General features: G+C 39.9%; 1 protein-coding gene across 3 annotated transcripts in view; it reads left to right on the forward strand.

Moving 5' to 3' along the window:
• Positions 1-15,602, forward strand: part of LOC137335197 (rho GTPase-activating protein 18-like) — a 120,288-nt gene that overhangs the window by 45,018 nt on the left and 59,668 nt on the right. For 2 of the 3 annotated variants that reach the window (XM_068000409.1, XM_068000410.1), the window contains exon 1: positions 14,564-14,818. The exons of the other annotated variant lie outside the window; for it this stretch is intronic. In XM_068000409.1, the coding sequence (XP_067856510.1) occupies positions 14,694-14,818 (125 nt within the window). In that variant the 5' untranslated portion in view covers positions 14,564-14,693. Of the gene's footprint in view, positions 1-14,563; positions 14,819-15,602 lie in introns of those variants that run through there. 3 annotated transcript variants of the gene reach the window in all.

A 15,602-nucleotide genomic window follows, 5' to 3' on the forward strand; every position in this document is an offset into this window, starting at 1 on the left:
CTGTTTTGAAAGAAGATGCAGATGTTGCAAGAAAAATGGCTCATGTTGGTGTAAGTTTTGGTTTCTAAGCAATAGGTCAAGGAAGAGAAAGAAGTTGTTTGTCACAATGTAACTGTACTATTTCACACTATATAAGGTAATCTAGGACCTGGTTAGTAATTTGCACATTTAAAAAAATTCATTCGTGGGATATGGGTGTCACCGGCAATGCCAGCATTTATTGCCCATCCCTAGTTACCCTTGAGAAGGTGTTGGTGAGCCTTCTTCTTGAACCACTGCAGACTGTATGGTGCAGATACTCCCACAGTGCTATTAGGTAGGGAGTTACAGGATTGTGACCCAGCGATCATGAAGGAACGGTGATATATGTCCAAGTCAGAATGGTGTGTGACTTGGAGGGGAACTTGGAGATGATGGTGTTCCCATGCGCCTGCTGCCCTTGTCCTTTTAGGTAGTAGAGGTCACGAGTTTGGGAAGTACTGTTGAATAAGCCATGACGAGTTGCTGCATTGCATCCTGTAGATAGACACACTGTAGTCATGGTGCACACAACGGGTGGTGAAGGGAGTGAATATTTAAGGCCATGGATGAGCTGCCAATCAAGCGGGCTGCTTTGTCCTGGATGGTGTTGAGCTTCTTGCATATTGTTGTTGCAGCATCCATCCAGGCAAGTGGAGAGATTCCATCACACTCGTGACTTGTGCCGTTTACGTGGTGAGGAAGCTTTGTGGAGTCAGGAGGTGAGCCACATGCTGCAGAATGACCTGCCCTAGTAGCCATGGCATTTATGTGGCTGGTCCAATTGAGTTTCTGGTCAAGGATGACCCACTGGGTGTTGATGGTGGGGGACTGGCGTCATTGAAGATGGGGATGTTCATGGAGCCTCCTCCTCCCTTTACTTGCTTAATTATCCACCACCATTTGCAACTGGATGTGGCAGGATTGCAGACGTATCAGGATAATGTCACATAATGCTTTATCAGAGTTTTTTTTAACTTCAAAAGCATATAATATGATGATTTTAACTGGTTTGTTCTAGTTATTACTCTGGAAAGTACACATTCCTTTGTGCAATTTGGTTCACAAACTGCATCTGTTTCAATATTATATAAGAGAATACATAGAGTTCTCTGTAAAGTACTCTAAGGTATGAAGTGATTTCAGCTTTCCACTGATGTGAAACGTGCAGTGCAAATCTGGAGTCAAGGTCTGACATGATTCGAGAGTGAATGGGAGTGAGACTCCCGGGAAGAGAGAGTTTCATATGCTTTGGTTTGACATTGCACAGAATGTAAATCCAGTGCAATGTAAAACCTGATTTACAAAGGCACTTTTTAAACCTACCCAACATTAATTTATATATTTAGCCATGATGTGGAAATGCCGGTGATGGACTGGGGTTGACAAATGTAAGGAATCTTACAACACCAGGTTATAGTCCAACAGTTTTATTTGAAAATCACAAGCTTTCGGAGGCTTTTTCCTTCGTCAGGTGAAGTGTGGGATTCCTTGAATTCCTTATATTCCTTATATTTAGAGCAGGGACTCACCCTTCCAAACTCTCTATACATTTAGGCTTGGAGTTTCCTCCATGGGCGCAACCCAGAAGTTAGACCCAAAAATGTGCCCAACGTCATGCCCATTTTGCCGATGTCAAGTTACGCACAAGTATCCTGCCAATGTTGTTAGCATATGCCCGAACTTAAAATGAGTATAAATCAGTTTAAACAATTGGGCCCAAGGAAAGTGGCCAACCCAAACCATATATTTCTTCTTTAAGTATGAAAATTTAAATTTCAACACATTTAACCATCATTCATGCACATTACGAAACTGCAATCAGGGAAGCTTTTCAGTTTTTAATGTGACTTATACTTATGCCATAAAAATGCATGAAAAGAAACAGAAAATACAGAGCAGCTCTCAGTGAGGATAAATTTTTAAAAAGCACTCAAAATTACATCAAAATATCAGAAGAATTACTTCCTTTCCTGCTGCGCCTGAAAATCTGGTTGCAATGTGAAGAGACTCTCCGAACAAGTACAATTGGAGGATACTCACATTTGAGAGTTGGCGGCACGGCCAATTTGTAGTTGGAGATTTGTCCAAGTGGAAGGTTTGATGGACGGCCGTAAAAGATTATAGTTACACACGTAACTCGCGTCCGAAATTTCACAATCTTTTAAATCACGTTTGCTCCCAGGTTATGTGTCCCTGAGCACAAATGTGGAGGAAACTCCAGGCCTCACTTTTTTAAACTGTTGCAAGAGAGCTCTGCGCATCTGTACAATCAGTCACTTGTTGAGCTGTCTTTTGGACAGGATAATTAGAATTCCAGACAGGCAGGAGCCAAACAATGTAAACATGGTACTCTCTGGCTGGGACCTGACCTGCTCAGCAAGTGCGAGTGTAACTGTTTGTCATCAGTAGCCAACTTCTCAGATTCCACTTCTCCCCCAACATATATTAAGTAATTTGTATTGTAATGTGCTGTGAAAATTCCAAAGTTGTGGCTCAGAAGAAATTTTAACTGTGCTGGTTGATTGTGGTCCCTTTTAAACATTTTGTGATGGGCGACGGGTCACTTATGCTCTGGAAATATGATTTCTGGCTTTTGAATGTCCTTTAACCATGGTTCCTGTACAATCCAGGGTCAAGACAATTTCCTGGGGAAGACAGAAAGCACTGGGAGCAGTTTCCACCATAGCTAAACATGTAGGGCCACAATTTCCTTTGCGCAATCTTAGCTGAATCAAATACATGGCCTAAAGGATTGTGGAATTTTGGGCGTGAGTTACGCGTGTAAGTACAATACACCCAAATTTCCTCCATCTTTTACGATCGTTTATCAATCCCTCCGCCCGAGCGCATCTCCGCTCATAAAAGTAACAGAGCCACATACATGAGTTTTCTGCAACTACACTTGCTCAGAGACTCTCTTTAAATTCCGGCCAGATTTTGTTGATACTTCAGAATTCATTCAGGCAGTTACAACCAGGGAGTTGCTATGGTTATAGCTATTGATGGTGAGAATGAGTGATAACTGATTACATTATTCTTAAAATGATGACAAATCACGGGAAGATAGGTGTAGTGAGGTTATAATATTGAATGTTTGTGTGATAACAAGCATTTATCGTTTTGTGCTCTGGAACACACAAATCTGAGAATTGCAATAACTGACTGATCCAAGGGATTTGGCTGCATGTTTGCTGGGAGAATTAGTAATCTGAATATCAGAGGTATTTGTTTCCCTCTAGTGGAAATGGAGGACTAGTACAGCCCAACAAATTTAAATGCTGACTTCCTCCTTCCATTTTTCTACCTCTCTCAGATCCACAGCAAGTGGTACAGTGCGCAGGATAACCATTCTCCTTCACTTGACCAGATTCAGACTCTGATGCCATCTTCTTAAAACTGAGAGAAATCTGTAGTTTATCTGCTCAGGAAGTGGGGATAAGTTAATACTCCAGGATTTGATTAAGTTTACCAAAGTTACATGCTTCAGGATCACAAAGAGCACTGCACTGTCTGATTCTAGTTAGAAGTCTCTGAAGAAATGAACTTGAGTATAAAATTATCAAGTGAAAAATACCTGAAGGAAAAGTGACTAAAGTGGGAAAAACAATAAAACCATAAAAGTTAATGCTTTTTAAAAACATATTACATCAAAGGAAATGCAACATCAAGGTCTACTGTTTTGAGTAAAGCAAATTGAGAGGACTGTGAAAAATGTGTGATTCTAATCGTTAACTTCTGTATATTCATTGTGTGATAATGGGGGAACTTTTGTTTCTCTGATTCAGTTTGGGTAGTACAGATAATAGAGCCTTGGGGGATTGAACTTTAGACAAGATGACATTTAAGTAGAAACTCACTCTATAATAATAGATGCCATGTAGCCAGTTTGGGGCGAAGTTATTGTCAAATTGTTTTACTTATGAAATGTAGCAGCAAGTGACCATTGTTCTCTAAGAACTATTTCTGCATAGTACATTGACATACAATGCGCTATTCATTTTCAGAGAACTACCACAGCTCACATCCCACTAAAAAAAACTCTGCATTGTCAGGGTATTTCAGTAAGCAATGCATTGCCATGCATTTACATTTTTGCTAATAAGGATTCTCCTGATTTGATGTTTCACTATAAATACTGATCAGAGGAAATCTTCACTAATATAGTTATGATGTCACCAGACATAGCTAGACTCAGTAACCGGAAGAATTCTTACCTCTATTCCCTGGAAAAATATGGTTGCCAGTTTTTGTGTCAGTTATAACTCATAAACTGGCACATATGGGCATAATGGGGCAGAAAAAGGGACTCATTATACTAGATCTGTGCCCCACATGTACATGGTGCACATTTCTGGTGGCAATATGGGTGGCTGCAGGTAGCTCCCATCGGAAATTTTATAATATATCAGTGACACATAAGTGGCAGCATTATGCCCTCTACCACTTGTCATTTGTTTCACATAAACTGTATTATTTCTGTTTGTTAACCTGTTTGAATGTCGTACTGTATTTTTCTCAAGCAGAATTCTTTTTGTCTGTGCAAAATCTACAATCTACAAGGGGACACAGATTCAAACTAGTAAAACAGAAATTTAGAAATGATATCAGGAAGTTACATAGAATTACACAGCACAGAAACAGGCCATTTGGCCCAACAGGTCCTTGCCGGGGGTTTATGCTGCACACGAGCTTCCTCCCTCCCTACTTCATCGAACCCTATCAGCATATCCTTCTATTCCTTTCTCCCTCATGTGTTTATCTAGCTTCCTCTTAAGGACATCTATGCTAGTCTCCTCAACTACTCCTTGTGGTAGCGAGTTCCTCATTCTAACCACTCTGAGTAAAGAAGTTTCTCCTGAATTCCCTATTGGATTTATTAGTGACTATCTTGTATTTATGGCCTCTAGTTCTGGTCTTTCCTGCAAGTGGAAACATCTTCTTTACATCTACCCTATCAAACTCTTTCATAATCTTAAAGACCTCTATCAGGTCACCCCTCAGACTTCTCTTTTATAGAGAAAAGACCCCCAGCTTGCTCAATCTCTCCTGATAGGTATAACCTCTCAGTTCTGATATCATCCTAGTAAATCATTTTTGCACATTTTCCTGTGCCTCAATATCCTTTTTGTAATATGGAGACCAGAACTGTTCACAGTACTCCAAGTGTGGTCTAACCAAGGTTCTATACACGTTTAACATAACTTCTCTGCTTTTCAATTCTATCCCTCCAGAAATGAACCCAATTGTTTGGTTTGCTTTTTTATGGCCTTATTAACCTATATCACTACTTTTAGTCATTTGATTTCTGTACCCACCAGACGCTTATTATCCAAGCAGTATGTGGCCCCCTTATTCTTCCTACCAAAATGTAATATCTCACACTTATCAATATTGAAATTAATTTGCCAATTATACACCCATTCTGCAAGTTTATTAATGTCTTCCTATATTTTCTCGCAGTCCTCCTCAGTATTTACTATACCCCCCAATTTGGTGTCATCCACAAATTTTTAAATTGTACTTCCGATTCTCGAGTCCAAATCGTTTATGTAATGGTGAACATAAATTCTTTCTACAAAGAAGGGTCAAAAGGGGAATGGTGTGTGGTGGAGGCAAAAAACTTGGAATTATTTTAGAAACAATTGGATGCTATAATGGGAAGACTGGATGGGCCGAATGGCCTTCCTCATTTGTATTTATCTTGTGAATGCAACAAAATAATAAGTAATATATATAAACTATTACTTATATGTATTTCATTAGTGTCCAGTATAACAATGATGAGCAGTTTTTAATCCTTACCCAATGACAATTATAGCATCCAAATTAGAGAATCATAATGTTAGTGAAAATATTATCATGAATACAAAATGACATTTATGAACAGCTACATATAGATTTATAGAAGTAACATTGCCAGATTTCTAATGTTACAAGCATTTCCTTTTCGTTATTTCAGTCTTACTCCATTCAATGAGGGTGTCATCATCAGGTTTATTTCACAGTATACTACAGGCGCACCTTTCTCCAGTAATCACTAGATGGCAGCATTTTAGATAAATCTTGCAACATATTCGGTGAAGATTTCCTCTGAGTTGTGCGCAGTAAAATTGTAAATGGGCCAATGAGTTTGTTTCACATAGCATGTTGAGGAAATGTATTCCGACTATTGCTTCAGTTTGAGAATTAGCTTTTATTATTTTGCTAAGTTCAAAAAGTGATATGATCAGCTGTGATTAAATGTATGCATTTTTGAGTCAAAAATTAAACTTCAGTTTTAATTAGCAAAACAATTTTGGAAGCAACAAATAAAATACTAAAAGCAAATAACAAATGTTTACAACTAAAAGGAATTCACTTATGTCATCAGCCACGTCTCCAATGCCTCCTCCCTCAACTAACGAATATGATACAGGTAATTAAAGGTGCACTCTATGTTGATGCTGCTCGTCAGAATGGAGAGAAGATGAAGTGCTCTCTGTGCCATGCAGGGGTTACACTCATCGTCCCAGTACAGCAGTATGCCAATGTTGATGTTTCTGGGTTTTATTGGGTTTGACTCTAATTTTGGAATTCGCTTTTTGCAGGGTAATTATTGGATTTAATTGGGTTTATCCCTGAAATCAGAAAGCTAATATGGGATCAAAGCAATATAAAGAGTATTGTAGTGGAAGGTCACATAACACAGTTAATTACTTATATCAGATCTGGTACTGATGTTAACAACAATGTTGTCCAGTATTGCACTAAAGCACAATTTTCAAATGGCAGAATTTAGTAAAGGCCAATAGGATAGAGATACAAATCTTAGTTTAAATACGTTTTCAGCACATTTCTGCACTACACTCATAGAATTACTTGGTGGCAGGATAAATTCCCACACCCATTCCAGGAGTATAAGGGGGCAATAGCTTTGATATGACACAACATTACGTGAGCATTTAAAAAAATTAACAATGTACAAAATCTGTTTAGAATTTCTGTCCAGTGAGGGGCAGGAGTCTGTTCGCTAACAATTTTATTTGGAAAAAAAACAAAGACCTGAAGCAATATTGCACTTAGAACCATTACTCACTGTTTTAATCAATTGTTATCTTTTAGTGAATAAATGTAGCTCGTTAACTCTTCAGCCTTTGCTTTTCCTAAATTATATACTACCTAATTACCCTAGCTGAAAGGTGTTTGCAGTACTTGTACATATTGAGGCAGTTTAATAATACTGGGAAAGGATTATTGTATGTACATGGTTTGGCAGTAGCCGTGATGAAATTTATATTTGACTGTATTGTTGCAGATACAGTTTGTTTGCATTTGCAGTATCTATTCGTTCTATGCCTAGAAGCAAATAAATCTGATTGACATGTCAAATTGAACTGTACCTGCCCCAAGGTACATGTAGGAAAGAAACTCTCAGTGGTGGAACTCAGGTCAAAATGACAAGAGTTCTTACCCATGCTTCTTGCTGGTGTAGCTGAAACAACCCTACAAATCTTGGAGTTATTTCATCTACAGTAAGAGATGTGGATAAGACCAAGTGCCAATAAGAAATGACATAAAAATCAAAGTGGCAAAATAAAAGTTGAGAATGAAGGAAGAGAATGCTTAGAAAGTGGAGATTTGTGTTTTTTTTTAACCACAACTTCAGTGGCAGTGAGTAAAGCAAATCAGATGTTGGGATGTATTAATAGGTCAATATTGAGCTGAAATAGTGAGGTAATCCTACCACTTAATAAATCATTGGTGCAATAGCACTTAGAATACTGTATACAGTTCCGGTTGCTACGGCATAAAAAGGATATTTCAGCTATTGAAAAGATACAGAAGAGAGAGCAACCAGAATGATTGAGGGGATGGAGGGATTGGATTACGAGGAGTGATTATTCAATTTGGGCATGTTCTCACTGGGAAAGGTTGAGAGGTGATATGATTGCTTTTTTTAGGATTTTAAAGAGACAAGATAATGTAGACCATGACAAGCTATTTCACCTTATCCAGGACAGTAGAACCAGAGGTCACAGTGCTTGAAGGGTGGTAAATTGAAAACTAATCTGCGGAAACAATATTTCACTGAGCCGAGTGATCAATCTATGTAAATCTGTTGGCTCCTCAGGGATACAGTGGAAGCAGTTAATATTGATTCATTCAAATGCAAATTAGATTTCTTTCAGAAAATAACATTTTGGGATATAGTATATGAGTAATTTGAGACATGACGTGGTAAGTGTAGAATGCTTGGAAGGAACAGGTGGCTTTGGCCGTATGGTTCCCAAAGCTCTGCACCACTGGGTTTTTTCTCGTGTCATATCTGGGTCTGCTGTAGACTAATTGATGGAGATTGATTGCTATGATTAGTCAACAACTCCATTATCGTATCATGCAACAACCAGGTTGGTAGAAGGCAAACTAGATGGACCTTGGTCTTTTATCGTCCTGCAATTCCTATGTTCCTATGTTCCTAACTTGTTTTGATCACAATGTCTTCACCTTCGATAACCAGTTCTTTACCCAAACACGCCAACATTTTCATGCACAAGTTCGAGCAGGACTTCTTCACTGCACAGGACCTCCAAACAACGCTATACACCAGATACATCGACGACATTTTCTTTCTATGGACCCATGGCGAAGAATCACTGAAGAGACTACAAGATAACATCAACAAGTTCCATCACACCATCAAGCTCACCATGGACTACTCCTCAGAATCAGTTTCTTTCTTGGACACACGAATCTCCATCAAAGACGGGCACCTCAGCACCTCACTCTACCGCAAGCCCACGGACAACCTCACGATGCTCCACTTTTCCAGCTTCCACCCTAACCACGTCAAAGAGGCCATCCCCTATGGACAGGCCCTGCGAATACACAGGGTCTGCTCAGACGAGGAGGAACGGGATGGACACCTACAGACTCTGAAAGACGCCCTGGTAAGAACGGGATATGACGCTCGACTCATCGATCAACAGTTCCGACGGGCCACAGCGAAAAATTGCATAGACCTCCTCAGAAGACTAACACGGGACGCAACCAACAGAGTACCCTTCGTCGTCTAGTACTTCCCCGGAGCGGAGAAACTACACCATGTTCTCCGCAGCCTTCAACATGTCATCAATGACGACGAACACCTCGCTATGGCCATCCCCACACCTCCACTACTCGCCTTTAAACAGCCACCCAATCTCCAACAGACTATCGTTCGCAGCAAATTACCCAGCTTTCAGGAGAACAGCGTCCACGACACCACACAACCCTGCCACGGTAACCTCTGCAAGACATGCCAGATCATCGACACAGATACCACCATCACACGAGAGAACACCACCCACCAGGTGCATGGTTCATACTCCTGTGACTCGGCCAACGTTGTCTACCTCATACGTTGCAGGAAAGGATGCCCCGGAGCATGGTACATTGGCGAGACCATGCAGACACTGCGACAACGGATGAACGGACACCGCGCAACAATCGCCAGACAGGAGGGTTCCCTCCCAGTCGGGGAACACTTCAGCAGTCAGGGACATTCGACCACCGATCTTCGGGTAAGTGTTCTCCAAGGCGGCCTTCGAGACACACGACAAAGCAAAATCGTCGAGCAGAAATTGATAGCCAAGTTCCGCACCCATGAGGACGGCCTCAACCGGGATCTTGGGTTCATGTCACGCTACACGTTACCCCACCAGCGAACAAAAGCTATCTGTTTTTAATATAATGGGTCATTTGCTGGCTTTCTCTGCCTTCCGGATGTTTCTGCCTCTCTCTCTCTCTGTTTTTTTTTCCTGTTTGTTTTTTTGTTGAATGTGTATTCGGGGGTTCTGTAGGTGACACCTCTCTGTCTGAACACGGTGATTGCCTTGACAACGGGCAGTTGCAGGGGCAGTCTGTAAACACCATGTATTGTTCTATGATGTATAAATGCGTAGGCTTCAAGGAGCTCCTGACAATTACCTGAGGAAGGAGGAAGCCTCCGAAAGCTTGTAGATTTCAAATAAAAATCGTTGGACTATAACTTGGTGTTGTAAAATTGTTTACAATTGTCAACCCCAGTCCATCACCGGCATCTCCACATCATGTTTTTAGCTGACTGAGGAGAGCATTTTGTTGGCATGCAGTGGATTTAGATACACCTACTAAATCAGACCAATACCATGCTTCTCTAGTTTCTAGGAATATCCCAATTTTGCTGAAATGGGCATAGAAGTGTTCTTATGATGAAATGATAGACATGAAAAGTGTTAACTAGTATTGCTAAATAACAAACTGTTAATAATTTATTCCTGGAACATTTATTTCCTATGGACACAAAGATGTTAAAAGATTTAAATTATGATTTTGTTTTGTGGATTATAGTGACTATTCTCTGGATGGATGAAGATTGATTGACAAGATTTTTACCGTGGCTTTTTAATATTTTGACTTTTCTCAATATAGCTGGTAGTTAATAAATAAACCCGACGAATTAAAAAATTGCATTTCGTTTCCTCTTTATTTTATATTTTAGTTACGTAGTACTTTCTGGAATTAAAGCTATGCTGAAACCTATACACCTCTGCTAAATTGTGAAAAGTATGCAATCATTCAGCAGTATTCCAATTTCATACTTGTTTGCTCTTGAAACAAAATAGAAACTGTTGTGATGAGTAATTTCTCAGGACAGACCTTTGTCCTGTAGTGTCACAGTGTTCAAAACATTCACCTAAATTGAAGGCTCAATTGATGCGGTGTTAGCACATCGATTGCAAAGTTTTCTTCAGCCTTGCTTTAAGCATGGTAACACACTTACTCCTACAAGCCTGGGGCAATTTTTCGGATCTACAATCTCCAAATAATCTGTGGCATACACTATGGGAATAGTTATCTTTCACCCCCAGGGACAGACCTGGTTCAGTTAGCTTCAAATGAGTATCCATTTAAAAGCACACTAAAACTCAACAGTCCATGACTGCACCAGCATGCTTATGGTTATGAATCATCAATGCTTAACTTTTTATGGGAAAAATATTTGAATCTGGGAATAAGTGACCTGGCCTCTGGTCAGCCATTCAATTTAATCAGAACCAACCAAAATTCATTTAACTTGGAGCTGAACTGATGGTTGAAATGGCTAGTTCCAAAATCCAAATGAATGGGAAAGAGCAACTTTGTAATTAAGACAAATACAGTATGAGGGTAGAACTTGGTGAAGTTCAAAAATGGACTCTTGATAAGTTTGTACGACATCACTGTGTGCATTCTCTCGAATCAGGTGTGGGGAGTAGAAAAAATATCATATTGGTGCAGTAGGGGGTGCTCTTCTATTGTTGAGGTTGAGGCAGAGTAGAGGGAGCTTTACTGTGCATCTGGTCATACTGTACCTGATCTGCTTGATGCTGACAGTGGGGCATGATTTTCAACTGCTGGCCATCTGTTTCTCATTTGAAAAACAGGTAGTTGGCAGTTGAAAATTGGTGGTGGGGTGGTTGGTGGGTGGAGGGGGGGGGCACTCATCCACGCCATTGATGCTCAAGACCTGGAAGATGCAATTTCCACATGGGTTTGTAAATAGGTGAGCAGTTGGCTGCCTGCTTCAGTGGGAGGCTGCTTAAATATGCAAGTTGGGGTCCCAGGCTGGTTATAGGACCCCATTTTCAATTTCAGGTGCCATTGGACAGATCATGTGCCATGCATGCCCCACCCATTTGTACCAGGTCTTGTGCAACTTAACCAGTGGCCCTTAAAGAGAGTGCTCCTCCTGGTGCCACAAAAATACTGTGAGCCAATGCTGGCCCATGCTCAACCGCTTGTGGAATTAGCTCCACTCCCACCCCCTGCCCCGCCCCAGGTCTAATCTGCCAATTGATTCTGCATGGAAGCCAGCCAGTTTCCTGCCTTCCATAACTGGAGAGCTGCAGCGAGGCGGCCACTTGGTGCCCTCAGCTCCCTAGTGGCAGTCAAATGAGGCCTGAATCCACAAATGGTTCAGGTCTCCCGATGCCAGCTTCGGGTAAGCAGCGCGACCGCTATATCAACTTCATGTCCATTTCAGGCGGAAGCCTAAAATCGCCTCCAGCTGCCTGAAATGGGACGAGTTCCATTTCCCAGAAAACAGAGCACACACAAGAATGTAGTGCCAGCATGTTAAGCAGTTGTATGTGAATTGATCATTGATCATTCTTTAAACTTATGTGAGACCAATCTTAAAATTTATAAGCTAACCATTTCATAGTACTAATGAATATTTAGGTTTGGACATGATGCCCTCAGTGACCTTTTCTTCAGTTTTTATTGCTCCTTTAGTATGACCAATCACCTTTTTATATCATAGTCTGTGGATGTAGTCCACATAAATTGATTCATCTTAGAAAAAAAGTCAAAACTTTCATTCCCTTACAGTTCTGTTTTCCCAAAGTCACCAGTGAAGATGCACTTTACCAATTCTTCAATGGAATATATCATCTAAGAGGGAATTGAATGGAGGTCAGTAAATTCTCCTCCTCGTCTCTCCGGCACAGAAAATTATTCATTTGGCCAAATCTCCATCAGCTAAATGAAGTGGTAGTCACTATGTCATTCCTGACTTTGATAATTTTATAAATATAAACAGCAACACTGTGAAATTTGATGTCAATGCAAATTTAACGTAGATCAGTGCAAAACTGAGTTTTTTAAATATGAAATTTATGTGCTAGTGTACTACACTAGACATCTTCCTCTAGGGACAGAGAAAGAAAGTTGAAAAGCGGGCTCGTTTTGTGCTGCTTCTTATTGCTGACTCAAATTGAAGAGTCCTGTCAGTAGATTGCCTATCTTCCCTCCCACACCTGATCAAGGAATAGAGCAGGGGAAGAGAAAAGGGAAGGAGAAAAGTAAATAGGAAATGGTGGGGGGGGGGGGGGGGGAGGGAGAGGGAAGAGAAATAAATAAATGTGATTATTTTTATTAACAAACTTCTTTTTTCTTTTTTTCTCCTCCCTTGGCCTCATCTCCACAAGTCTTGCATTCCCTGATAAAAGGGACAGAAAAACTGCCTGTTCCACATTTCTGCTAATCTGCTCTATAATCATTTGCTTGCAGATGTATGGCAGCAGGTTGACGGTGATCTGTCTTCCAGTTTTCCCCTCAGGCTTCTCACCTCCTGTGGATGGCATAGCCATGACCCCAAAATTCTCCACATGGAGAAATTTATTGAGCCACTTCTTCGCATATTATGTTCAGCTGCCAATGTGATGTGCTCCCTTCCCAATTCAATTAATATATTTTGTTATCTTAAAAGCAGAACTGAGTTTAAATCACCAGTATTTGTAAAAGCTTCTTATTTTGTGTAATGCTGCTTTAAGAATCTTACAAGGTGGTGGGTTCAAACCCCACTCCAGAAACTGGAGCATATAGTCTAGACTCTTCAGTGCACTTCTGTTATGTCCACCCGAGAGGGCAGGGACATGGCCTTTGTTAACATTTTGTCAGTACAGAACCTCTGACAGTGCAGCAATATTGGCTTTGGGTAGGTGGCTGGGCCTCTACGTCGACGTCACATCCTCCCATTTAAGGCACCCAGAGGCAATTTTAGACTTCTGCCCAAAACAGTGAAGTTGAGTATGGGGCTCTGCTGTGAGGCTCTCCACAGTGGAATAATCTACTGTCACTTAATTTCTAGGTTGACATATGAATAAAAGCCACATCGGTGAGATACCAGATTGTGTCCGACATCTTTGGAATTGTACTCTCGCAATGTCAATACATTGAGGGAAGGAGAAATGGATGGGGGGAGGGGAGGGGAGAGAAAATTTGTGGAAAATGGTGAAAAATGGCATCATCAAATTTCATAAACTGGCACATAAATTTGGTTCTCAAAGAATTGAACAGCGCTTCAAATTATTTGTTCTCACAGCACAGAAGTCTTGTAATAACGAGAAATGACTGGATTTTTTACCATGATTTTCTGCTTGTGGTATCATGGATCCAGTGCTGCAGTTCACTTTATTTTTTTGCACAAATTACATTGAGGGTGAACTCAATCAGCCTCCCACACAGTCATACAGCATAAAGAATATTAATTGGATTTCTAATTATGCATCTTCATATGAGAAAGAGATTTTGCCCCACATTGTCTAAGAATTTGAGATCGTGTGAAATAAAAAATAGACTTCACTTTTGTTTTCCTTCATAACTCCACTGGATTCTTTACAAGACTCAGGGACTATGAAATTATTGGACCGATAACAATTCAGCGTGCCAATGATCTAAATCCTGCAGAAGAATGAGACAAAACCTGTTCAACCTATACTTCACCTCATACATAGTTGTAATATTCTTTTTCAAAGTAGCATTTCTCTTACTTATTAAAATTAAAATTGTATCTCAGCGCGAAAAATTAAGCTGTGTGGGTAAAAACTGGAAGACAATTAAGTGATTTTTTTTAAAGAAACGTGCAGAAGTATACAGCACAGTTAAACAGATGGTAGAATGGTTTATGTTTTTGTTGATGTCCGTGCATGAGAGAGGGGGTGGAGTTGTTGCCTGTTGTCCAGACGTATGCTGCTGTCACTCTGGTGGGTTGGGCTTTACATTCCTTCTAAGTTAATTAGTCCGTAGAAGAGGAGCTTGTTTGTTGAGTACGATATTCTCTTTTATTGAGGCTTCCTTTTTAGATTGTGTGTAACATTTTCCGACACTAAAGGAGAACTCATCAGCTGAAGATGGAGAACAATGAGACAACCAACGTCATTTTAAAAACTTACTCCCGTATCCCGAGACCAAAAATATATGTTAATTCGATGCCACCGTCTCTACGCAGTTACTCACTTACGAACTTTGCCCAAAGGTATCATTTTTTCTGTTTTCAAAATCTAACTTTGCTATCACAAATTTATACTTAATATAACTTAGGTAAAGTGAGACCAGAAACTTAGATCTGCTTTTTGTCATTCACTGTTTTTAATAGAGTATAGAATACTTAATATAAAACAAATATTTATTGTGAAACTGGGTTAAGTAGACACATTTTAAGATCACTTTAGTAATTTTTAAGTGTATATAGCTTTCAGGATGCTTGTTTATGAGGGCTCCAGAGTCTATTTTATTTGGTCTTCATATGGAGATTCTTTGTGGAAAAACATTTAGAACAATCATACACAAATATATCATGTTTATACACTTTACATTCCTATAGCTTTCCAAGTACTTCCATACAAACGAGAATTTCTTTATGGTATTGTTTGCTGTTCCATGGTGGAGTCTTTTCTGTTGTACTCAAGTAGTAGATATTTTTTTACTTATTCTCTGAATCAAGCTGATTGAAACAGGGCTATAACTTGGATCTCAAATGTTGAGGATACCAAGGCTGATAGTTACTAATGCTGACAGCAATTTCCACATGTTACTTCATAAGCAGAAGATTTAATCCATAGTTGAACTTTAAAAATGACCTTTTGCAGAAATCAACAACTCTTTGAAACATGCGTTGCTTGCCCAACTGGTTTTCTCCATACCATTGAAAGTGAAGCAAGATACCACAGTATCCTACTCGAGTAGGATCAGCTATTCTTCTTCATTAAAAAGAGACAATGAGATGTATTTTGTTCAAGGGTATTAATGGTAATGAAGAA

The sequence above is a fragment of the Heptranchias perlo genome, chromosome 19, assembly GCF_035084215.1.
Source record: "Heptranchias perlo isolate sHepPer1 chromosome 19, sHepPer1.hap1, whole genome shotgun sequence".
Taxonomy (NCBI): domain Eukaryota; kingdom Metazoa; phylum Chordata; class Chondrichthyes; order Hexanchiformes; family Hexanchidae; genus Heptranchias; species Heptranchias perlo.